At 40.4% G+C, this 25,859-nt stretch overlaps 2 protein-coding genes across 2 annotated transcripts in view; one reads left to right on the top strand and one right to left on the bottom strand.

Annotated features, from left to right (window-relative positions):
• IGF2BP3 (insulin-like growth factor 2 mRNA binding protein 3) overlaps window positions 1-16,396 on the top strand; it is a gene marked incomplete at its 5' end in the record, with an annotated part of 118,808 nt that extends 102,412 nt beyond the window's left edge. The window contains 5 exons of the mRNA XM_008940798.1: window positions 3,121-3,240; window positions 7,257-7,343; window positions 11,083-11,214; window positions 12,552-12,665; window positions 13,742-16,396. Coding sequence (XP_008939046.1) covers window positions 3,121-3,240; window positions 7,257-7,343; window positions 11,083-11,214; window positions 12,552-12,665; window positions 13,742-13,843 — 555 coding nt within the window. The remainder of the gene's footprint in view (window positions 1-3,120; window positions 3,241-7,256; window positions 7,344-11,082; window positions 11,215-12,551; window positions 12,666-13,741) is intronic.
• A 3,768-nt stretch (window positions 16,397-20,164) lies between these two features.
• MALSU1 (mitochondrial assembly of ribosomal large subunit 1) lies at window positions 20,165-25,735 on the bottom strand. The gene is made up of 4 exons (XM_008940797.1): window positions 25,669-25,735; window positions 24,193-24,374; window positions 21,537-21,618; window positions 20,165-20,343 (listed from the first exon to the last, which is right to left on the bottom strand). Exons 1-4 carry the CDS (start codon window positions 25,733-25,735, stop codon window positions 20,165-20,167), a joined length of 510 nt encoding a protein of 169 aa, XP_008939045.1.
• Between the last annotated feature and the right edge of the window lie 124 nt (window positions 25,736-25,859).

Below are 25,859 nucleotides of genomic sequence, written 5' to 3'. Positions count from 1 at the left end.
TATGGTTTTTTTGAGTGGTTGAAAATTGGTGTGGGTAAGGAAATGGGTGTAATCTCTCTAAATCCTGTGTAATGTTATACTGGAGATGAATTTGGTTATATGTATGTGCCAGTGTGCTCCTGCAGACAAGAGTTTGAAAAATTACAATATATAAATAGTTCATCATTAACAAATTCTCCACCATTTCTTAATAAATACATATTACTATTACACCAAGTTTAATGTTGAAGAACCTCACCCACACAAAACTAATTTCAAGTCCTTTAAGAAAAAATTTGAAATGTATATGTTCTAGGAGGGATGGGGGGAGTCTCTACAGTGAGCTGACTGTATAGTTGGAAAGACACGTGTACATCTTGTGTCTTTCATTGCCTTTGCTGCCCATGTTTCATGTTTAAGGGTGAGGCAGCAGAAAGGAATTTCAGTGGTGAATTGAATCTAGCCAAGAAAGTGGCTTGAAATCAAGCTTTGGGAAAATGAGGGGAAAACTGTGCTGCATGCAGATGGGCAACAGAGGGAAGGCAGGAAATATCTGCAAACAAAAGTAATGAAGTTTGATTTGTTTCTATGGTAGAGAAATGTGTCTGGAGGTGGGTTTACGTAGAAGCTATGTAAATTCTTGAAAACCAAGTCAAGTAACATGTTTGATTTGTGGCAGTGTTGTATGAATTAGCTGGAAAGTGTGTGCTCAAAATTTAGCTGGAAGAGGTTGACTGAAGTTGTATGTGGGAGGGAAAAATTTGGTGGTGGTCTTTTGTAGGAGCTGGAGTGTGTGTGGACAGTTGAAGGTATAGGGGGTCAAGGAGATGAGCAAGCAAAGGGGTTGGCTAGGATACCTGCACCTGGACTGGAAAGAGGTTGCCACTACACCCAGTACAGTTAATATGAGTCCTTGCAACAAAACTGGAAAAAAAAATACCTTGTGAATTTGTATCCATTTAGAAACAATTTTCTGGAGAGGTGAGATCAACCAAGTACTGACAGTAGCATTTCCAAGTTACTAGAAATCTTGCTGTATTCCCAATGAGCATGTAAAAAGATTTACAGCTTATGAGTACACTTGCAGGATGTTTGTAATAACAGGAGGAGAAAATGAGTAATCTTCTGGAAAGCAGTTTAACATATATAATGAAGTGACTTGTATCTTTCATTGCAAATATGTATTTTCAGGGTGTAGTTTCAAGATGGTTTTAAAAAGATCTGTAGGCAGATTAAAAAGGGTTGTTCCCACCTTTTCCCGTGCCCTGACCTCACTGTTGTTGCCTCCTCCCTTGTTCTAGACTGCTGCTTGTGTGGCTCCCTGGTTATTCTGGTGTGTGTAAATATATATGCTGCCTCCCTCAAAAAACTTCTGGATCTGCAATCCAGCTGACCACAAAGCACACAGGACAGTGGAGAGGCAGGGTGTGGAGGGCTGCAACATGTGTCCAGGGAAAACACAGATTTAAACCAGCATAAACTGGCTGTGAATCCTCCGTGTGAAAACACGGGGTAAATTGTGCAACTGTTGCGATCACCTAAAGCAACTGGCAGAATGTGTTTCTATTCTCAATATCCTATTTTGGGATTTCTTCACCTGGTACATGGAGCTGTGCCTGGAATTTGTTTTGCCCGAGGTTACAGTTGATTTGTGTTTACCAAAAATAGTGGTAAAACTTGGAAACAAGCATTTTGTTCTGATTTGTTTACAGTTAATGCAGTGGGACTTTGCTTCCCCTCAAGAGAAGTTACTGAAACTTAAAAATAAGTGGAGATAGCTTTTCTTAGGATCGCAGCTGCTTTTGGCTTTGTGTTGCATATAATGTATCTTTTCCTGAAAATATCCCAGAAAAAGCTACTTTGGTGATCTTACATATTGGTATCTGTGACCCTAACAAAATATACAAGTGAGCAAAGCTAAATGAGCACCGTTGGTCCTATACGCTCTGCTCACTGGTGCTCAGCCTGGTCTGCATAGTGGACACAGAGAAGGCGAGGATGAGGATGACTGCATTGTATTCAAAAATCTCCTCTGTGGGAAAAGAGCTTGTTGGCTTCGCCTTGCCTAGGATGAGCAAAAGAAATTCTGAAAACACGTGAGGACTACGTAGAGGAAGAAATGCTTTAAAAGCAGTGTTCTCAAATACCTCCTAGTTCAAAGAAAGGCTTGTGTGAAAAGGCTTTTGAGAAGTAACCCTGATGTAAGTGGATGGATTAATGGTATGGTGGCATAGTGGGTACTCAGCAGTGCTGCATTAGTCCAAGACAAGCTTTCTGAGGCTAATGAAGTAGTTACGGGTTATTGTGGCATGTGTAACCCTGTGGTTTGTTCATCGTTGAGCAGCACGTAGAGAGGCTCCCTGTGTTAGGTTGTGCTCTCCAGCTGGGGCATCTGCTTGAAAGCAATAGGAAGCTGCGGTGGTGTCCGAGATCCAACGGGTGCAATGTTGGGGTCCTCTCACTTTTAAGAACACCTAATCTGGCATTTAATTTACCAGCTTGTTTGGGACCTGCTGCCAAGGCTCTGACTGTTGCATAACGTTACACAGGAGAAATCACTGGCAGTTTTCAAGCTGGTTATCATTCCAGATCACTCCCACACAAAGGAAACTGTAGCATATATATATCTCTGAGGCTTTTTTGTGCCACTCTCCGCACAATTTAAAATTAAAAAATTAACTGGGAAAACTAGAAAGAGTTTGCTTGCTTAGGATGTAGCTCATTTGCTTGTAGCAGCCTCATCTGCAGAGTCTTGCATGTGGAAGCAAATCCAGACAGTGACAGGTAAGAAAGCAAGCCTCACAAAGAAGCAACAGCTCAGTTGTGGTGTGGTGTTGCTTGGGTTTTTTGTTTGGTTGGTTTTGGCGGTTTTTTTTTGGTTGGTTGTTTTTAAATGCCAAGCATTAAAATGGCATATATTTTATAAAAGATGAAAGAATCCTCTTTTGGCTCAATGTGCTCTTTCACATTCTGTGAATTTCATGATTCCCAGAAAAAGCCAGACCCTTAATATTCCGACATCGCAGAGCATCGTCAGATTCCCCACTCATTTCCATGCATGCCTGTTCTGTACCCACTTTCCTGTCAGTCTGATTCGTAATGTTCAAAAACATTCACTGCATATTTCCTTCTTCCCCACAGCAACAGCCCGAGTCTGAGACTGTTCATCTGTTCATCCCAGCCTTGGCAGTTGGAGCTATTATTGGCAAGCAGGGACAGCACATCAAACAACTTTCTCGTTTTGCAGGCGCATCTATTAAGGTATTATTACCTGAGTAACTTTGTCTATTCTACATGACACTTGCAGCAAGTTTGCACAAGTGGTGTTTCTGTGAATGTCCTCCCCCACTCCGTGCTTAGAATGTGATGTGATAAATGATACATTTGTTTATAAATCATCTTTTAATCTTCCTTAAGACAAGATAATTGGAAGCATGTTTTCAAACATCTCCTGAGGTGTGAAATATAAGCTGCAAAGAAAACTACTTTGGTGGTCCCAGTTTCTTAGAAACAGACTTAAGTCTGAATGGTGCAGTGCTTAAAAGGCTTTCTTCTTGCTTTTGGTAAAGTGAAAATTGATGAGATAAATTCCCCTTCTAAAAACAGCAGCTCAGGTGGAGTCTCCTGCTGCTGTGGCCACTCTTGCTCTGTTCCAGATGGATTGGTCTGGACTGTCAAGCTCAGATGGTTCCACACTGATGCATTGAGGTTTTAAAATGACCCTTGTGCTCCAAGCTCCTGGGATTGGTCAGTTCTTTAAAATTATGCTCACCTGAGAACCCTGCTTTTAACATCCAGCTGTTTGTGTGTTGACCATGAACAAGATGATTTGCAGAGGCTGACCTAATGGAAGCTTAGGTTTGAATTTTAGTCAATTTGGTGAAATCTTCCTTGGCTGTGTATAGGGATTAGCAGTAGTTGCAGTTGTAGGAAGGCCTTGAGTTTCTGCTACTGATGTGTAACCGCAAGTATCTTCTCTAGATGGTAGAGCTTTTTTCTTGTAAATGACCAGCTCTGCTATTTTATGCTGTAGAAGATTCTGTTTGCCTAAATTAAAAAAAGAAAAATATATTTTAAAACAAGTACAGTGTATACCTTCATTATGTGCTGTTAGATTGATATTTTCTTGCATGGATGAAGCAGATGTTTTCTTCTCCCTTCTCTCTTTGCTCAGGAGATGTGGCCTGTTTAGTGAGTGATATGGCAGGGATATGCCAAAGGTCAGGGGCAGTGGGGCCAGCATCTGGCTATGTTGAACTGAGCTTGGTGCAGCTTGTGAGGCTGGGCTTGGTGCTGGAGGTGTTCATCTAAGTGTTCAGAGCTAAATAATTGGGGAACCCTGATGAATGAATGAGACTTGTGTGTGGTTTTCTGAATGCCAATCCAGTTACTGCCCAGTCAACCAACTGGCATGCTGTCCAATTCCATCCTTTATTGAAAAGTACTTCAAATAGTTGCTATATTTCCCAGATGGTTTACATTAGCAGAGTACTAATAATCATATTTTTAGGGGGGAAAATAGAATAGAAGAAAATAAGAGGCATTGATTTTTCTTTACCAAATCTGTCTTGTATAGGGGTATGATGCATCACATGTATTTCCTCTTTCCATTCCCATAGTTTGTATTTAAAGATTCTGTTATGTGGAAGGTACTGCTAGGTGAAGAGAGAAACGTGAAATAACCTGGACCTCCAAAAACCCTTCCAAACTCATTCTTTAAGTTGGGCCTTGCAAGACAGTTTAGTGGAAAGGGAGTTTCCCATATTTCTCACGTATGTGGCTAACAGTGGCTCCAGGCTTCCCCTACTGGTTGGCGCTCCTCTAACCAACTCATTTAATGTATCTGTATTAACTGGAATTCAGTTAAGTTTGCTAAAGCTCTGGTCTTTTGTTCTTTCAGTAGGAATAAAGTAAAGGTTTTTGTAGAAATAGGACTAAATCTTAACAGAACTGTATAGATGCAGGGTACGTTTGCTAAATTGGGAAGTTGCATGTGTGCTTATCAGTTCAGATAAAAATGCAACTTCGTCTGTAATCTAACAGAACAATTGGAGCATGTTGTTTGCTTCTGCGTGAAAGTTAGTAGTAATTCGCTCAAAATTTCTGAACTTCCCTCATGTTGATGACCTTTGAGCAAAATAATTGTGAATCGTGGAGGAATATGTGCTTTTAGCTCAGAGTTGGAGGGAGTGCTGCGTGAGTGACTTTTACCTTGCCAAACTGCACTGATTGTACTTTGTGGGGGAAGTAAGTCTGTGCTTGACACTGAACTTGTTTTCAGGTGTGCTGTAGATTGGTAAAGATGAAAACTTTTACATCTTCTTTGTGCTCATGCTGAGCTTATAGATATGATGAAACTTCTTAGCCACAAAGTAAGACTAAATAAGCTGGAGATGCACAGGGGTTCTGCATAAGGCCATGATGTCCAACCTGTCATTTCAGAGGTGCAGAGGTTTTGATGAGCTCAGGTTCTGTCCCTGTACTTGAGGTCATTGCTTGGTAATGCAGGCTTGGTATGGGGCTCCAGCAGGTTAAATTATTCAGCAAAGGAGCCAGGCAGAGTCTTCTGGGCTGTCTGCTGCCCATCCTGTACTACAGTGCTGGGACCTGTTGGGAGCCATTGGCATCTCCTTGGTTATAAATTATTCCCAGAGTAGCCCTTCCTGTCTCTGGAGGAGCTGGGATGAGTGTTACAGGTTTTGGGTGTATGAAGTTGTCAGCTTGTGACTTGGCATATGGAAGACTGGTTGGTTTTGGTTTAGGAATGTAAAACTATTTCTCTCAGAAGTTAAAAATCCACCACTTAGATGTTGTTTGTATGTATATAACTTCTCCTCCTAAGAGCAGACAGATAAAATAAACACTGAAGTCTTTTAGGTTGCCCCTTCAGACACTGAAATGTTAGTTGGTACATGTTTCTTTTTCAGCCTTCAGCCATGTTCTACTCCAGCTGCTGAGAACAGACCATTCTAAGATAAAAACAAAGCAAAAAATGTCCCAGAACATTTAAACGTGTAAGATGTAATGAAAGCTTGATGGAAAAAGTTTTCCTTAAAATTTCAATAAAGGTGCTGGTGTTCACTAAGAAAACATGAGATGAATGAAAGGCAATCTACAATGTCCACTTTAAATGAATGGGAACTATCCAGCCGAGCTCTGTTCAGTCAGCTGCATCCAAATGTCTCTTGAAATTTTGCCCCTCTAAAATACTTGTGTTCCAATGAATTAATGGATTTAATCTGCACTTACCCTTACAACATTGTATTATATAAATGTACTGCTGTAAAATGAACGTGTATTTTATGTATAACCAATTGGAATGCAGAAATCACAAAAAATCAACATGCAAACCAGGTAACTAGTATGTAATATCTTCCCCATCTTAGGGTACAATATGAATAATTATGTAAACTTCTGTTTGCAAAATTCTTTAGTGAAAATGATGCGTGGTGACTGATATTTTGTCTGGAATAAATTACAGCTCTTAAATATGAATAACATCCCTATGCCAACAGCTAAGATGAAATCCTGTAGCTTTTAATATATTGCCCATTCAACAGCAGCTACGTAATACTAGATGCAACAATGGAAATGTCAGTTGTGATAAACAAAAGATTCATCCAGAATGTCAGAGGCTAGTTTGAATTATTTAATGCCACCGGAGTCTGAGAACAACACCCACAGAAATCTTCTTGTGGTGACATGAACTGCTAAAGACCCTACAGGCAGCTCTGTCTCAGCTCTGGTAGAGCTTAATTTTTATTTGGGTCACACAAATAAACATATGTAGATTAAAAACCCCTTGGAAACTTCTTCACAAGTATAGAGGAACATTTTGGGTCTTTAATTAGTTACAACAGTAAGGTGCTCTGTTCTCAGGGGGACAGATGAAAACTTCTGCAAATGAGTGAAACTTGTTAGAAAGACTTAAGTTAGTGGGTAGGGATGGGAATCTTGGTCCTTTAACCATATTTGTCTTTTTGAAGGCTACATGTGTTACATCACTCATAGCCACATGAAAATGTCTTGTGGGATTTGGCCATATGTAGATGAGTAGCTGTGCCTTTAATTTTCAGAAGTAAATTTGCTTATGGTTTAGCCAATTTCTCTGTATTTTATTATAGCAAATTAATGCACTTTAAAGAGAACAAACCCGTCATGACTGAAGTGTAATGCTGCTGCTTTAGCAAATCGTTTTTCGCTCTTGAAGAGAACGTGAGACTGAAACAGAGAGGAGGTGGCTTTAAACTATTCCTTCAAAAGACAGCTACTAAAAGCTATGTTTATCCATTCCATCTGCTGAAGGACCAGATGCCAAGCTGAGAATGGTTATCATCACTGGACCTCCAGAAGCTCAGTTCAAGGTACAACACATAAAAACTTGTCAGTCTGTAGTGGCCTTTGGAATGTAAGGGACAGAATTGAAAACAAAAGCCTTGATTCCAAGTACTGTTCTATTCAAAATTTTGGTAAACACTTGAATTTTTTTTTTTTTTTTATTTCCTTTTGTTGAAAGGTATCTCATATGAATATGAGTAATACTGTACTACCAGAAGCCATGTTCTGGTCATCTGAAAACAGGTGGGAGTTTTATGTAAGTTAGAATCAAGTCTAGTGAGAAAACATGGCCATAGTACATTCCTAATTTTCCCTTTTACATACGAGCACAATAGTTCAGTCTTTCTAGCCTGTCTTAATACCTGCAACAGTTTAGTGTGTTTAATTGAAATAACAAAACTGACAATATGAGAGACTGAGTCTTCCCAGATTACTGTTGCATGCCAAATGGAAAATGCTTTTTGAGTAGCTTTACAGATAAATGCAGATAAGTGCATTTTTAAATACTGCAACTATGAGGAGATACTCAACCCAATTATCTCATTTGTGTTCAAATTGAGTTCTGGAGTGGCCTTCTAGCTGAAGTGCCAAGGGACAAATCTTGTTCCCCTGAAAGGACCGTGATGCAGACAGCTCAGTGCAGCAGCCTGGCCTCATCACAGATGAGACCAAGAGCAGGTAGAAAGTCACTTGAGAGTTTGTCCTGGCATCGTTCTCTTGCCTGTTCTTGCTTTTGTCATGGTATTTTTGCTTCAGAGCATCTTGCAAGAAGGTCTTGAGCAAACTTCAGGCATATGATCAGTTTCATTAACACCTTTAGGAGTTTTGGAGAAGTATCAGGGCAGGTATTTTGCAGTGGTAATAGTGAACTAGATGCATTTGGGATTATTGCTCAGTTTCTATGTCCATTTGGGAAGCTGTTGAAGGCAAAGTATAATTTAGCAGCTCTGTCTTCTTGAGTTTTTCTGTGTGCATGTGGGCTTGGCCACATGGCATGTTCCACATATGGGCTGTTCTTCTGATCTGGGATGAGCATAGGGTCAGATTCTGGCCACCTTTTCTTTCCATCAGATATAAGTGAATTTACCCTCAAATGGTAGCAGGCTGAAGTATGTTTGGGTATCCTCTGTCCTGACTTTTCATGTAGGCAAAGGCCTACAGGCTCTCACTGCTTTGCTTTTACAGCTTCCTCAGACTTGAAGTCCCACAGAGTTCTTTCGCCAGCTCTTTTTCCCCAATCTGAAACATGCAAGGAGAAGTCTCTCTTTTCTGCACCCCACAGATTGGTTGAAACCACAACAATCAGTCACTTCTCTACAGCTGGACTTCTGTTTATGAAGAGGGATCAGTGTGCTAGCACAGCCAATGATCCTGTGTGTGCGATGGTCTTGTGAAACGGAGGGATTATCCCTTGGGGCTTCCTTCAGCTCCAGTCCTTGTAGTCCTTTACTACTCTTTGAGCAATGCCCTCTTGAGATGGGCAGAAAATGAGTTCATTCCTTTCTTTTATCACTACTGTTAACCTGAAGCATGCCTTATCGTCAGGGCCAAGCTTCATTAATTCTGTCCTTAAGCTCTGTTTAAGAAGGATCTTCTCTGTCTTTGAGCATAGGCTATTTCTTGTTAAGGCACCAAGAATGTAATCTGGGTGCACAACAACTTGAAGAGGAAATAGCTGCTGCCCAGATGAGTAACCAGCTCTCGGAGAGGCGGTGTCATCTCAGAGCCTGTGAGTTTGGCATCCTTTCCACTACTACATTGTGTTCTGATGTCTGTGATTCATGTCCATGGTAGCTGCAGTGGCTGAACCCCTTTCTTCCTCAGCTCCAGCAGCCTGAGGATGTTGTGGTATGCAGGGCTATTTATTAGCAAGGCAATGGGAAAAGAATAGTTTTTTCACTGTTTATAGCCTCTGCTGCAGTGCTCCCTGGAGTCTAGGCACACCCGTGACAACAATATTCAGAGATAAATTGTTGCCTTGGATCTGGGAAATGTGTAAGCCAAGTGGAGAATCTAGATACGCAGTTTAACCTGAATTTTACTGTGAAGGAGCTGCAGCTCAGTTAGGTTGTTGCATTTCCTTAAAGACTTTTTCAAGAGCCAAAATATTTGGGCTGTTGAAAAAATATTTTTAAAAGTCAACATCCCACCTCGCTTTCTATTTCAGCAGTAATGCATGTTCTCCTTCTACATCACTGCTCCCACTGAGCCCTGCAGCTTGTGCAGGTTGTCAAGGAGTTATGCACATGAAAAGCATTGCTGTTGAAGTAAGAGGGACTACACTGGCTACTGTCCGCCTGGCAAATTTGGAAATAGTTTCAAACCTCCAGCTCCAGATGATGGTTGGGAGTAGTATTTTATCTGCTCTTGGCAAACCCTTTTGAAGTGTTTTCCTGGAGCAGGAATCTCTGATTCCAGGGCTGTTGATGGTGCCAAAAAGTGGTAGTTGTATTGAGTTTTAGTAAAGTTTTTTTGTGTAGCCTTTTGTCTCACTGGAAAGGGGTGATGGGTTTTGTCCTCTGTGACAGGGTCCCACGATCTGCAGTATCCCACCTAAGTCAAAGCCACGTGCTACAGATTTTTCCATACTCTTCAGGTGGAGTCTGATTTACCCAAGAAACTGAGTACTTTCAGCTCCAAGGTCACAATAATCTCTTTCATCTTACTTGTTCTAGAGTAGCATGAACTTGAGTAAGCCTTTAGGACATGAGGTAGAACTAAGATTAAATAAGCTACCACTGTTTAAAATCATTATTACATCATGCAATCTTGCTGGACTTTTTAATATTCCATTGCAGTGGTGGCCTGTAAGATGGTTGGATTTAGCATGTACACATGACAGGGCTGGTGAGCGTGATTTAAAGATGATAGAGAATCTGAACTTGAAAAGTTTTGTGGTCCCAGGTTTATGGTCTTCACAGAGCATCTCTCTTCAGTATCTCAATAGAAATGTTCTTTTGATGCCTCTAGGAGATGGAGAGAAGAAGATCCGGTTGCCATTTCTGAAGAACTCACTGAGGAATGACAGGGAATAAGGAAATAAATGTGTCTAAAAATCATCAAGATTCATGATCTTGGTTTCAGTGAACATTCCTCTTGCCGCTTGGCACTTGTATGTTCCCCAGAAAAGGGAACTGTGTGCTGGTCAGAATAATACTGTTCCCATGGTGCTATTTAGATCTAAGGAGTTTCATTTTTTACTTGAGCAAATTGAGCAAGCTCAGATTTAATCATTTTTAAACAATGTTGCAATGGATTGTAAAAGTAAGCTGTTTGTTTTAATTGAAGTCTTTATCCCATGACTTGTTCTCTTTTTTATTTTAATTTTTTTTGGTGGGGTGAGTGTTGTGGCTACTTTTTTTTGTTTAGCATCCTTCAGAGAATGGGTTTCTGAGGCAATTAATTGCATTCTGTGCTTCTGGGTATAACAAAATCATATTTAGCGAGACAGCTCTTCTGTCCATCACTCTTTACCTCTACAGAGATGCAACAGTTTCTTTTAAAAATAATATTTCTACTGAAAAGCATAATAATAATTATTTCTGTTAAATGGCTCCACGATTCCCTTGTTTGTCATGCAGTCTTTAAAGCTGGACAACAGTGTTTCCTGGTTTAGTACAGACTTTTATTTTAGAAAAATTAGTTACTGTATTAATTAGGGAAAATGCTTTGTCAGAGTTGTGTACTGAGAATTCTTTCTGTGAAATTTCTTGAAGCTAAGAAGATTCAAATAAGCACATTCTCTAACTGAAAGCATTTTTGCAGGCTCAAGGGAGAATCTATGGAAAACTTAAAGAAGAAAATTTCTTCGGACCTAAAGAAGAAGTGAAACTTGAGGCTCATATAAAAGTGCCATCCTATGCTGCTGGTAGAGTTATTGGTAAAGGAGGCAAAACAGTAAGTACCTAAAATAATAATTTAGTGTTGTTGTGCTGTGTTTCTTAGAGTGTGTACACCTGTATAAGGCTTAAAATTTAGATAACCAATAGCTAATCCTTTGAAGTTATGTTAAAGCAAGTACTATTTTCTTAGCTGTACTTGTTAAGGTTTCCTCTCTTGTAGTGTGGAGTCAAGAGAAGATAATCTCACAGAATGATTTATTTCATCTAAAGAAAAAAAGTCTAACAAGTCGATAGTCCTAGTTAGATCTGAAGGAATTCTATTGATGGAAATGTAGCTATTCCATTTAGAACGCTACATTCCCACATAACACCTGCTTCTGTGAACCTTGTGTTATTCCAAATTTTTCAGAAAGATTTCATAAATGTAATTTAATTAAAATCAAATCCAATGTGTCCAAAAGTGGCATTTCTGGCCAAAACTGAAGGAAAGCATAGCTTCTAAGTCAGTGGTAGGAAATTAAGACATGTTCAGACTTCAATAATTGGGGGGGGGGGACCCTTCTGTTTCACTTTAAATTGACGGAATATCTTAGGCTCAGTTTGTTGCATAAATAACTATTGAGATTTTTCATTCCTGAAAATGTGCTGATACTGCAATATTCTCATATGGTTGGAAGTCAGGAGCTAGCTGCTATTTGCAAAGAAATAGTTCAGTCTTGGATCTCCATCCTTGAGTGCTTTGAGATTCAAGTGTCAGGAGGCAGTATGGCCTCTTTCATTACTTGCAGTGGTAAGAGTTTTAAGGACACACGTGTCTGAAATGCTGTTCATCTAAAACATTTTTTTATTAAATAATTATCTTAATATAGATAATCATTTATAAAATAAAATGAGTGTAAATGGGATAAAGGCTCTAACTTTACCTCAACTTAACACTATGAAGCTGATAGGCTACTGAAAATAATTCTGATGCTTCTCATTGTCCTGTTTAGAGTTCACCATCTTGTGGAGATTTTTCAAGAAAAAATGTAGAAATACTTTGACTGTTTTCTTCTTCCCTACAATTATACATTGTATGAGTTTTCTGACCTTAAACTTGCAAACTCGACTGTAAACACTATTTGCTTTTTTAAGTAATGTATTTAACACCTTCTACGTGTTGTATTTAGTCTTTAAAACACTTCTACAAACCTAGGGAAGTTGGTGCTAATTTGTCAGACACAGAGGTTCATCTTGCAGAATGCACACTGTTGCACAAAAAAGCTGTCTGTTAGTGCGTTTCTTTTTCTAAACATAACTTGGAGGATGATGTTTATGTGGTCAGCAGTATCTTTTAGGCTTGGTGGTTGTGGAATGTTGTAAGATTTTCTGACTTCTTCTGTCTATTTATAGGTAAATGAGCTTCAAAACTTGACAAGTGCGGAAGTTGTAGTCCCTCGTGACCAGACACCTGATGAAAATGATCAGGTGGTTGTGAAAATAACTGGTCACTTCTATGCATGCCAGGTAGGACTGGAATGAGTTTCTGTATCACCTTCATGTTTCGGTGGTCTTTGTGGAGAGCCAAGGGATGGAAGTCTTTTACTCGGGATACAGAAAGCACTGCTTGCCAGGCTCCTTTAGTTATCTTGCTGCCATAAACTTTCCTTATGCCTGTGAGAGAGGTTTATAACAATATTGCACTCTTACATATGTAAAACAATCTTCTTGAATTCTCCTGGCAATATATGTAGGCTCTGGCACTGCTAAAACTTTCAAAGCAAAAGAAAACCCAAGTTGTGACTGGACTGAAATTCAGATGGAAGGGAGGTAAAAGCCATCTCATAGTAACTGAGAACTGCACCTTGTATGCAATACATATATATTTTATATGTAAACCTATACTGCCCAATCTGCTGATTTAATATCATAAAGAAAAGGATCACAAGCTTCTTTCTCAGCCTTAACTCTTAGTTAAGACCAGTTCCTTTTGATGCTTTGTCACTGGTGACTTGTAGTTCAGAGGCAAGATGGGAAGGCTGGTGAGTCTGTAAGTCTGACCACCTGAATTCTCTGGTGTATAAAAAGGATGCCCACTCTCTATTAAAACAGTGGTTCTTATGAAACATTAGTATCCCCAGAGGAGTAAAATGAAAGTAGCCTGTAGCTTTGATAATCTTTAATGTTAGAGTCTCCTACCTTGGAGACTTTTAAGACCTGTCTGGATGTGTTCCTGTGTGACCTGCCCTAGACTAGATGGTCCTGCTCTGGCAGGAGAGGTTGGACTCGATGATCTCTGGAGGTCCCTTCCAACCCCTCACATTCTACGATTCTGTGATCTTCTTATGCTTATGCTTTCTGTATTACTGATACGAATCCTGACCATGCAGGTAGTTGTGATACAGGGAAAAAGACAAACGAAGAAAATTTAAGTTGTGCATTGTGACTAATTCCAGTGTATTTTAACTAATGAGTAATCTTGTCAGTATTAGGAATTCATTTATTCCACCTTTTTCTTCATCTCAGTAGCTTCTATACTTGGTTGTAAACAGCAGTCATTGTAGCATAGTGTCATGATGGGTTGTTTGTTCTTTGTCCTTCAGCTTGCTCAGAGAAAAATTCAGGAAATACTGGCTCAGGTAAGAAGGCAGCAGCAACAGCAAAAAACATTGCAAAGCGGACAGCCTCAGCCAAGACGAAAATAAAGGTTTAGGAAATGGCCCATCAGAGACAGACGCCAGACCAAAGAGAGACTGTGCGACAGAGAGATGGGTGGTGAGCACCTGTTGAAGTTATATGCAGAAGATCCACCAAGCCAATTACCTGTTCGAGAACCAGGCAACCGTTGAATGCTGTCTCTGAGAATGTATTCTTTAGGCTCTCTCAAACTTTTGAAACCCAGCTTTAAAATAAGGACCCCTTCACTTCCCTTTTGTTCTATTCTCACAATTTAACATAAACTCGTTAGTCTTTTTTATTGTTCTTATTTTTCCCCAACAATTTTAGAACTTGGTTTAATGAAGCTTTCTCTTCTGAGTTCACTGGTTAAAAAAAAAAAAAGAAAAAAAAAAAAAAAAGGAAAACAACAACAACAACAAAAAAAGAAGGCATTGCTCTTATAGGTCCAGTTGTAGAAAAAGAAACACATTTGGTGGGTGGGATTGGGGGTGGGCTGGGGTTAGAGCAAGGGTATTGACAAGAGTTTAAGTGTTAGTCCCAATGTTAAAACAAGTGGCATTTTTTAAAAAGAATTTGGTTGCATTTTTACATAACACTGCCATGAATAACCTAAGGGAAGTGTTGAATGGTGTTGGCCAGGGCATAAAAAGATAAATATGCATTTTACTAAACTACCTCAGGCATTTAGTACCTCAATGAGAAATTGTTCCTTTTTTGCTTTTTTTTTTTTTGGTATTTTGTATACTTTATAAAGCTAATAGTTCTTGAGCATTTTATTTTTTTAAAAAAAAAATTAAAATTTGATCAGCCACCAGCCAGGAGTACTACAGACTTATCGGGGGGGGGGAAAAAATATAGTAGAGCACTTCTAGCTGCTGGCTGATGGGAGTAAGGTGGGCAAAAAAAACATAGCCTCAGATTTTCTGAGGGCTTCAACACCATCATTTGTTTAAAAAAAAAAAAATTCAGTGAATGTTCAAAAGATAGTGAATGATGCCAACATTCTGATAGCAGCAATGCCGTTTAGTTTTCTTTTAAGATGGGATGAAAAAGTTTGTGACGGTACTTTTTTGGGAACAGGACAAGGAAGTGATGGCAAGAGGCTGGGGTTGGGGGAAAAATTTAGAAGGCTGCAAGAGGCTGAATTTTTTTTTTTTTGTGCTACTTGATCGAATGCATGAACCCTTTGTGCCTTTGACCATCACTACCTAATAATGCTACATTTAACCATTTGCAGCCCATTTGGACTTTGCCATTTTGTTCAAAGAGCAAGCTTCATCTTCAGTTTGATAGAACACTTGGTCTGCTAGAGCGCATTTGAGGCCAGGAGGGTCTCTGCTGCCCGCAGATCGCATCATACGGCTTTCAGTTACCACGATGGGGGAAGGTCAAACAGTGTTTGATCACATGGAAAGATAACGAAAGGCTAAGTTTACATATCCAGCCGCTGTTATGGGCCACACTAAGCCACTTTGAAGGTTTAAAAAACTATTACAAGAAAAACAAACAAATGACAACCTCTCTAGCCTGGCTTATAATAGATGCAGCAGGATTTATGCACGTTCTGCAACCAACCATTAGAGGAGAAAAAAAAAAAAAAGTCAAAAGGCAGGGATAACAGGAAAGTTACCAAATTTTTTAATTTCCGAATGTAATTTGAATGATGATTGTGGTAATAGTGACACATTCAAGCTTCTACAATAAACTTCAGTCTACCTCAGTTTAAGAAAAAAAAAAAAAAATGTGGCAACACATGGTGCATAAAGACTGCTGTGTGTGTGTGTGCGCGCGTGCGCCTGTATGTGTGTGGTCGACAGAGCCATGCTATTACCTCTGAACCTTTTTTTGTGATGTTTTTTGTGCATGAGATGATCAGAATCACCATGCTGCACTGATTTGAGGGGCACAACGAGCAAAAACATTTGTTTCATCATTTTGTTATCTACCTCTTAGGTTCATGTTGAAATAGAGGCATTACTACATAGACTAGATAATTTTCCCAAAGATCATTGTTGTACAGATTAGATAATTTTGAAAATGGTCTGAAGTGTTTTTCCTGCATCTCTTCTTTACTAATTGGTTTAAAAACCACAAACTTATGTTGTAGTTTTAGCAAAGAAAAATGAGTTTCTTTTCCTTTTTTGACAATGACCTTCATCTAGCCTTTAGGATAACTTTTTTCTTACAATGAATTTAAAATTACTGAAGTATGAGAAGTCATAGCATTTTAATTCTTTTTGAGGCTTAAGTCAGTCTGACTTTCCCTTCTTAACATTTGAGAAAGATTTGACTTCATTATTTTCCATAAAATTTACTTTACAAATAGGCACTGCATTTACAGCTGCTGATTCAAATACTGTCATCTCTTAAATTTCTAGACTTACTATGGTAAATCATGTTTTTCTTTTCAATTGAGACTTGGTAATTTGGAGTATTTGGGAATAGCTAGAAAGTAAATACTGTAAATGATTTCAATATCCACTAAGAATGGATCATTTTTCATCTGTAATGTGCCCCCCAATGCAGCTCCACTTGCCAGATGCCTCTGAATGGAATAAAGAGTTTAACTCCTATCATCAGATAAAGTTGTGTGGTCTTTTTTTAAATTAATGAGGCATAGGGACAGACTGTTCTAAGTATCCGTGGTACTTCGATCAAGTTGGTTTCCTGTCCATAATAATAACAACTGGATAAGGATGAAGATTCACCCACAGGTATCCCGTAGCTGCCAGGGAATTCAGCAGCCAGGTTTACAATGTTTGTGCTTCCCGAGACTAGCAGTGACTTCTGTGGCTTGTAATTCTTCACCTTCTCCCTCTCCCACAACAATACCGTACAACCTGTAGTTCATGGCTTAAGTCTTATGCAGATTACCTAGGCTGATTTGCTGTGGAAGGGACGTGTACTCAACAGTCCTGACCCAGGGCAAACATGAAAGAATCTTTAACAAGTTTCTAGTCAGATCTGAATTGTTGTTAATAATTTTTTTTTTTTTCTGTTTTCCCCCCATTCTTTAATTCTATGTTCTTGGTACGATGGAGCTGTGTAATGAACGTGGCCCTAGAAGATTGGATAGGCAGAACCAGTCACACAAGCACGCAACTGTGACCACAACTTGTGTCACACTCCTACCACCAGCCCCAAACACACACCACTTGCCAGTGAGGTGGGTACCACCTCACCATTTATATCCTTGTTAACATGATGTGGAGCAGAAATGAGACTAGATGCTTAACTGAATGCTTCAGAGAGGGAGGGGCTGGGGAATGAAGGAGCATCATGAATAATGTACTTCTGTGTCTCTTACAGAGAAGTGGAAAACAGAACTTGTTTTTCAAGCTCTTGAACCTTCCTTGCTTGTCTTCACAGCTCATTTACTGGGACCAACCAGCAGAAAGAAAGAATTGGAGAAGTGTGATGTCTGTAGAAGACACTGTGTAGGGTATTTCATAGGCTGCTCTGAGCTCGTTTTTTCCATGCTAGTATTGAGCTATTTTCTCAGAACCAGTGTCCCTGCCATTTGAGCAACACAAGAAGTTAAGCCTTCCTCTGTATCGCTGGTGCATTTGTGACAGCTAAACCCCTGGTTTGAGCATTTGCTTCATCATGATGCTTTTATTTGCTTCTAACCTTCCAAAGCTTTTATGCCTAAGCTGCAATTTCAAAGGCATGCGCTCTCTGTAGTAGTTTCTGCTAAATGAAGCATGTATGCTGTGCAGCACAGCATGGGCTCGACATGGGACTAGGGCACAGGATTTTTAAATGAACATGAAAAATTGTGGAGTAAGTTCCTGAGCTGGGCTGTAACAGGGATGGTAACGTTAGCTCAAGCGAGGGATGCAAACGCTGCTTGACAATGAATACTCAAATGTGATGCAGGCAATTGGTGAAATGAAGACAAAAGTTCCACCTTGGTAGTTCTTTCTCCTACTCATCTCATCAGGGGACCCTGCACAGAGCATGTACCTCTGTACAGGAGGACTGAATGATGAATAATCTGTGGACTCACTGGACAAGATGCTCAGTATTTTTATTTTCCATAGAAATCACCTGATCCAACTGAAACTGTTCCCAAATGTTTTCCTTCTAAAAGGGGTTTCATGTTGCACAGTACTGATCATGCAGCCTGGCTTTGTTGATTTCTGGGTCCCAGCTTTTAACAGGCTCAGGCCAAGGGCTTACCAGGTCGGGCAGGTAACCTGGATGGGACATGGAAGGGGCTCGGGACATGTTGTGACTGCTTCTGTGAAATGGGGGATGAGGAAGTTCTCTTTGTGAGCTGGCAGTTCTAATTATTTAATAGCAACCAGTAGATGTTCCATACAACTCCTTTTCACAATGTGCTTTGGCAGTAAATTCAGCTGTACTTTTTCATTTATTTTGGTTTTGTCTTCTCGGTTCATTTGGTTTTTTTGGTTGTTTTTTGGTTTTGTCTTGTCTTAGAGACTATTACGCCTTTCCAGCTGTAAGTCTGTTCACATGGAAGCTGTTCTCCATCTCTTACTGTTCTTTTCTGGGCACTCCTTTTGCTACTGTGCTTATTGAGACGGGATACTGTATGCGGTTCTAGTTACTAGATGTGGGTTCATACAATGGCATCATGCTTGCTGAACCTGCCACTACTCATCTACTCTCACCTGCCTCCAGCAGGAGGCTGTAAAAGGCAAATGCTTTCAGGGAATGATAGGAAGTTACTCCTATGTATCCCTCCTAGGAGTAAATGCCTGATTTAGAACCTACCAGCTCAAGACAGCCATTGTTACCTTCCCCCATGTGAAGTACTTATTGACAAGTAGTGTGAAGCATTATGAGAGTCCTTCGTTGCCATCAGACTATCAATACCTTTACTTCATCAGCAAACATGTTTTATCTGCATAGTTCAACTACATTTAATAAACGTTCCTTGCTTAATTGGCAGAACTACCTGTTGCCCTCCTATCAAAAGAGCTGGTGAACTCAGGGGCAGTTATTCCTGAAAGGACAGAGGATAGATACAGAAAGAAAACATGACCGGTCTGAATTGATGGAGAAGGGTGTTGGGTTGTGTGCTTTTGGTTTTTTTTCCACTAACAAAAAGCCCCACAAACACACTCCCTTCCCCCTAAATGACACAACCACAGCCACAAAACCCAAGGTTACTTTGTTTAAGGAGTACAAACAGTGGGTGCTGTGCAGTGAAAAGATGCAGACAGGGCTTGAAAAGCAGTTTGTGGGGCTACAGGAGGAAAAGGTGATTGCCCTCAGAATTTACTGTTCATGCTTCCTGATGCATGGCAGAGCAAGCTTCTCCAGAAGGAAGAGATTCTAAGCTAGTGATGAAAGCCCTGTCCTGCAGTGGAGGAAAACATCTTGGTTTATACAGACAAGTTCTGTTACCATCTTGAAGCTCTTCTAAGTGGTTATTAGACCATGCAGTAGTCAGACAAGAACACACTGCACAATGACTTTCGAAAGTGCTGAACAGTCCATTAGCACCAAGCAATGCTCAGTGACCAAGAGCTTCCTTTAGGACTGCTTTTGCCCACTTCAAAGGAGCTGGAGGTTTATACCACCATAGCATGTTGTCTCACTGTCTTTTTTCCAGAAACTAGGTGAGAAGAAAACTAGGAGAGATGTCAGCTGCACATCTGAATGTTTCAACAAGAAGATGAGGAATTGAAGCTCTTCAAATTTTGGCTTTCTTTTATTATTATGCAATTATTAAAACCATATTGGGCCTGCCTCAAAAATGGACTTACTGTTCTGTTAACTTGAGACACATCTATTTGTCACTGCTTGTCTTGGCTTTTATGGGCTCAGTAACAACAGCCTGTTTTCTGTCGTCCAACTTCAGAGCATGACTGACTTCATCTAAACTGTACTATTTCACACATGTTTTTTTCTTTGCAGCACTCAGACCTTTTTTGCACTGCCACCACAGGCAGGTCTTTCAAAGATACCAGAAATACCATTACTGTAGAAGCTGAGCCTAAGTTTCAGGGTAGGTAGCTTAAGTGGCTCACTTTGCCCCACTCTTCTCACTGGAAACTTTAATGAGACAGTAACTCTACCAGGGGGGAAAAAAAAAAAAAAAAAAAAAAAGAAAAAAACAACCAAAACCAAACACCAAACCAAGAAAACAATAAGATTCTTTCCTTGGTGTTTTATGGTTGGACTCAATCTTAAAGGTATTTTCCAACCTTAATGATTCTGATAAGTTCTGTAGCTTGTCAGAACTTTACCTAGGCACATCCAATAAATACACTGGTTTGTACTGGTCAGCTGTAGAGACTGGTAAGTCAGTAACCAAGCCTGTACATCTCAGGCCTGTGAAGCATACTCGTTTCCCTTTCCACTCAGCAGCTGCATTAAGTTCTTGTCTCAAGATGATCACTGCTGGTAGGCATCAGTCCAAATGTAAAGTCTTCTGGCAGCGACTCTGAAGTCATCTGTGCTAACTGGTCATCATAGGAACCAAGTGTCCACAGCTTCTCCAGTTCATAAGCCTCTCGTGTCTCTGGCAGCATGAAGTGTATCACTATGCTACCTGCACAGAACAGAGTCACAATAAATTGACATGAACTGTAAAGCACAACTGCACCTCCAGCTGCACAGAGGTCAAGTCTTCCACCCCCATTCCAGCTACATCTAACCAGACAGCTGCCAGAGGTCTCATCTTAAATTGGCAATCCCAGTTCTTGAAGAGTGTTTGGAACTGGTCAGTCCTTTAAAAGACTCCCAAGACTACAGCCAAGAGAATGAGAGGGACAATATTCAGGTTTAAATTAAAACAGTTGTGCAAGGCTCCAGACCAAAGAAGTTATGACTTCTAGGGGATAGAAGGGAGTAGGACAAAAGCAATTTTACTTGAAGAGTCCCCTTCCTAAGATTACAGGTGGACTTCCAGCTTTCCTATATCACTAACAACACTCAGCTATAGCCAAATAATTTTCCTTAGGTGCATAGCTCACACTTCTCAGGTAGTTTTTATAATGAAGCAGGTCCAAATTTTTGATATAAGGTTTTTCTTTCAGGTTTTCATTAATTATGTGCCAGACAGTAGTTAGGAATGTTAATTCCAGTGTACTTCTAGTGCACTTTTTTCTAGTTATGTCCTTAAATTTCAATTGCTCTTCAGATATAACTATCAAAATCTTTGACAGTAAAGTAATCAAGGCTTAACATCACCGGCTGCAGTGCTCCTCACCCACCCATGCTCCCTTGTAAATCAAACCACAAAGTTAGAGGGTGAGATTCTAGAGCCAGCAGTGAAGGAGGAATGCTTTCTGAATGCAAGTCTTTTGTTTCATACTTGCAAAGAGGAGAATTAAACTCAATTTCTTAAGACTCAGGTTTAACTGTGTGTCATGGTATGGTCTGGGCAGTGGAAAAGTCTGTTCAACAGTTCACTGCTAGGGCAGCATAAACAGAGAGCCCCACTCACCCACACAGGGATTATATAAACCTGAGAAAGTTGACTGAAGTAGTTTTTCAACTACTGTTATCTTCACTTTACTAAGACCTGTTTTAACCACTGAAGAGTAATTACTGTTTTCTTCTCAGTGTTGATGATCTTTAGTGAAAATTTACTTAGTATCCCAATGAGCTGAAGCAACAACAGCTGGAATTCCAAACAGTGGACTGTTGTGAACTCTCCACAGCAACCATGGTTCACAGTGAGATGCTTCCTTCAAAGAGTTCATGCAGAACTTTGTATTTTTCAGATTCACAAATATTTACCAAAATCAATGCACAGCCAGTCATCTGTCTCTTTTCCTTCAATCCGAGTATGAGGATCACTTTCTTCTTTGTGATGCTTGTACTGAGAGAAGAAGCAATGGCAGAAAATTAAATACTTCACATTTATTTAAAAGCAATACTTAGCAGATAAACTGGACTTTGTCAAGTTGTCTAGAGTCATTTTACACCTCAAACGGGTTAGATTACTTCATGTTTGCTCTAGGGTCTGCACAAAAAAAAAAAAAAAAAATAGACACTTGTACCACTGGAAAATAAGTACAGCTTCCTCAATGGGATTTAGTATCAAACTTGGAATCCTAATGTTCAGAGTTCCCACACAGTTATCCATGAATTTTACAGGTATCTGCTTTTTTCCTCAAGATGAACAGTGAATACAATTGCTTAGCATTAATGTAGTCTTTCAGTTATCAGCTCCCTGTAGCTGCCATTACCACTAAGCGGCTCTCATGGGTGCCAGTTTGAGAGGCTCAGCTCTCCCCTCCTCATACATAAAGAGCCTAAGCACCCAGCAGAGCTGAAGAAATGGGATAACTAGAGGCTTAAGCACTGGCACTTTCAGATCTGGTCATAATTTACTTGTTTCGAGAAGCATCAATTAAAAAAAAAAAAAAGGCAGTGAAGTCAACTGCATCTTCACAGACCTCCTTTATAAAACTCCTACTTTATTTCTAGTTGAAGCAGTCAATCAAAAAAATATGGAAACCCTTTTTAAGTTGAGATTAAAGAACAAACCAAAGCCAGTTTCTTTCAACACAAGGCCAAAAGGAAACAGAGAGTGAAACTAAGTGGCTCTAACAGTCCTTTCTGCCAAAGAAAGCTGAAATACAAAATAACAGATTGTAGCAGCATGGCTGGCTAGCAAACCCCTCCCACTTCACTAGGAAAGCAAGTATCACAAAGTGCAACTGTTTCTGCTCATTCTCAAACAAAGCTAGTAGATGGAGAAAGGCCCCAGTTTGCAAAGCAGAATGGAGAATTTTCAACACATAATTCAGAACCAGTTCTACCTTCCTTTCTTTAAGATACCTTGTGAGATATCCTCAAAAGCAGATAACTGTCAAAAACTCTCTGAAAGTCTGCTTAAAATACCAGAGTCCAGCGTGCACTGCCATCAGCTGCCTTAACAGAGGTTGGAAAGGCTGAGTTACACTACAAGCATCCTTCAGCCTTGTTTTTAAATGCTGTGTAATGGTGAACAGATTATAATAAAGGCAAGTGCTAGAGTCTTCCTCTAACATGAAACTAGATGGCTTCTCACCTGAGTTAGCAAGGGTAAGCAGTGGTGGGGACTTTGCCATTTACAAGCTACTGGAAGAAAAAGCAGGAAGAGCTCATGCTACACGTGGGCACCTCTGCATTTCAGTGTGAGTCAGTCACGCATCACTAACGGCAAAGCCAGCCAGCTGCCTTGCAGCACTCCTGAGCAGCTGCCCTGCTCTACAGCTGTAGCCTCAGCTTACTTTTTTCCTAGAAAACTTTCAGTGCCAGGCAAGCTCAGCCACTCCCAAGCAGTCAGCCAGGCTCCCCGGTTTCTCAGGACGCCCGGGAGGTCACCACACCTGCCCCGACTCTGCCCGCGCAGAAGAGCTGCTCTTAGAGCCGCCAGAGGGAGCAGCCGGTTGCAGCACAGGCACGGCTTTGCGGGGTGGGTGGGGAAGGCACCAATCCCCTGGCCTGGGGAGACGGAGAGCTGTTGATTTAAGACTAGTACGTTATGCAAGTAATAGAGTACATATTAAGCACTTAAATTTTGTACATTCAAATACATTCAAAAGCTTCTAGCTTGAAGCAAAATTTTAGTTTGCAAAGATGCACCAGTTCCTGCAGAGCACAAACTCCCCCCACCTGCTCAGAACGGCACTGTGAAGCAAACACCCAGTGAGCACAGACAGTTGACTGACATGGGGGGTAGTCATATTCCTCACCCTGTGCTTTGTAACAGTCAGCTGACTCTTTTCTGGCCATAAAGTTTCTCCCTCTCCAAGACTGGTTCTTATGTCCCTAAGCCATATTTTTATTCTGACCTCTACTTTTGTTCTAAAAAGCTCTCATTCTGCCAAAGCCAAACAGAGCAAGACTTCTGTGCAAGGATGGCTACTGCTGCTTCTGCTTCTCCTCCCCTCCTATCCATCCACAGTATGGTGACTATTATCTACCAGCTTGCTTTAGCAAGCCATGAGGGAATCCTGTGCTTTATAACATGCCATCCTTCTTCCAGCCTTACAATACACCCGAAAACCTGGGAAATTTAGGGATTCATGATTGAAAACAGTCAGGTTTAAGCTATTTTGAGTGAGCAGGAATAGCTGTGAAGCTTGCTGGACGGAAGACAAAAAAGGACATATGTTGTCATTACCATTTCCCATTGCTCTTGTTCTAACCACCAAAGTTTGCTAAAGCCATCACTGTTCTAAAAACAGAGGCCTGGTTTTAAAATATATTGTCTACATTTTGAGCAGTACTGCTAAAGGAGACAACTTAGTTGCTGGATGTATTCAGGACTAAATGACATAAGGTTAAATAGGCTAAACATCTTGCCTGGTATACCCCTACATATACAAGCCTGGGGAAATCCCTTTCAAAACATTTAAAACCATTCCCCAAAAGCCAGAGACTGCAACAGGAACTGTCTTACCATTTTTAGCATGTAATGTGCCATTGCATGTAGATGTCGTGTTGAAGATCCACTCACAATTATAAAATAATTACAGTAATTTATTTCTGGAGGTAGCTGGATCACACAGATGTCTTTAGCGTTTTCTTGCCTCAGCAGAGCTACAACAAAGTCAATGCTGAACTTTGAAAGAACAGTAGTACCTGGAAGAGACAGGAAAAAAAAAATACAATGGTGATTTATCTTTTTAATTGCAAAAAATCAACCACTTCAGGAGACATAAAATGGCAATGAACCAAATTATAGCCTAAGCGACCTCTTGCTGTGGAGTTTGCTTTGATCCTGACAATGCAACATGAACTGCAAATTTAAAAAAAAAAAATAATTTTAAAAACCAAAGTTTAGAACTAAGCACTCTTTTGGTTAATAACACTATCACTAGATACAGTAGTTAGCAAACATCCAGGTTTCTTTTAGGTAACCTATTTCTTGTGGTTAGCACCTAAGAGTTAACACTCTAATCAGATATTTGTCGATTAAGATGAATGAAGGCCAAATCCTTCAAAAGACATGATTAAAACAACAGACAAACTTAAAAATATTTCAGAATAATGCTTCTCAACTGGTCTGTGATAATACCTGGTGATCAAATTAGTCTGAAATCTTAAGTCGATGAAATCAATATATTGAGAATGGAGCTGATGTGATGTAGTATGAAGGTACTTTTTTAGCTTCACACTGAGTAAAGCCACTACTTTTTCTTTTCCCTGGCCTGTTCTGCCACAGAAGATTAACATCTTATAGGCAAAACTTGAGTCCTTCAACCGCTTAAGCAAGTCAGCTTAGAAACTAGTAAATTAGCACAACTACCTTCTGTTCGCACCATGAAATCAGTTTATTTCTAATTTGTGCTAATTTGGTAGATGGATCTTGTATGCATACTTAAGGCATAATTTGAATCTGTCAGCAATGCGTGCTGCCTCTGTAAAGTGAGCCTCAGTGCAGAGCGAGCAGCAGCACAAAGCCAAGCTTTATATTTGCCAGCAGAAAGAAAAAGCCAAACAAAAGAACAATAGCTACAGATAATTATATGCATGAATGAGGATATGAAATTGGATCAGATCTCTGTAAATGAAAGCCTCTGAGCTTAGGGACTCATGCACTCTTTCAACTTTTGCAGTGGCCACACACGCAGAAAATTAGTAACAACCACAGCTCCTCCAGACCCAGCGGTTAAAAAAGCTAAATATTTGCCTGGTAGCTATATGCGAAGTCTCTAGTGCGTACTTAGAAAAGAAATGGTCTGAACAACCCCGGGCGCGCTCTGCCACACTGAGCCTCACGGTCAGATCGAGGCTAGAGATGTGAACAGCTACAATGAAACAGCTTACACTCGCAACAAGCCACAGTATCGCGAAAACTATTATTCGCACTAGGAAGTTTCCTTGCAAATTCCCTTCCTGTGTCCTCGCAGAGCTTCCTGGTTCCGACCCGTACCTCCGCCTGCACCAGCCACCGAGTGCTGCAGCTGCAGGCCCTCGGGGGCAGCGAAGGTGGCGCACATGCCCCGGGCCCCGCGGTGCTCGCCGAGGTAAGGGCGGTTCCACCGGTCTGGGCACCCCCAGGACCATCCGGCGGCTGCGGGATAAGATCCCGCGCGGTCACCTTCTGCACCGGGCGGGGCGGGG

Source organism: Merops nubicus, unplaced genomic scaffold (assembly GCF_000691845.1).
Source record: "Merops nubicus isolate BGI_N331 unplaced genomic scaffold, ASM69184v1 scaffold5595, whole genome shotgun sequence".
In the NCBI taxonomy this organism is placed as follows: Eukaryota; Metazoa; Chordata; class Aves; order Coraciiformes; family Meropidae; genus Merops; species Merops nubicus.
The sequence above is the reverse complement of the archived record's forward strand: the minus strand, read 5'-3'. Positions and strand labels throughout refer to the sequence as shown.

Excerpts from the sequence above, each read along its gene's own strand:
- MALSU1 (XM_008940797.1), bottom strand. The coding sequence starts at position 25,735 with ATGTGCGCCACCTTCGCTGCCCCCGAGGGCCTGCAGCTGCAGCACTCG. Across the intron at positions 24,375-25,668 it reads GGTGGCTGGTGCAGGCGGAG|GTACTACTGTTCTTTCAAAG; the intron begins GTACGGGTCGGA and ends TGTCTCTTCCAG. Across the intron at positions 21,619-24,192 it reads CACATTACATGCTAAAAATG|TACAAGCATCACAAAGAAGA; the intron begins GTAAGACAGTTC and ends TTCTTCTCTCAG.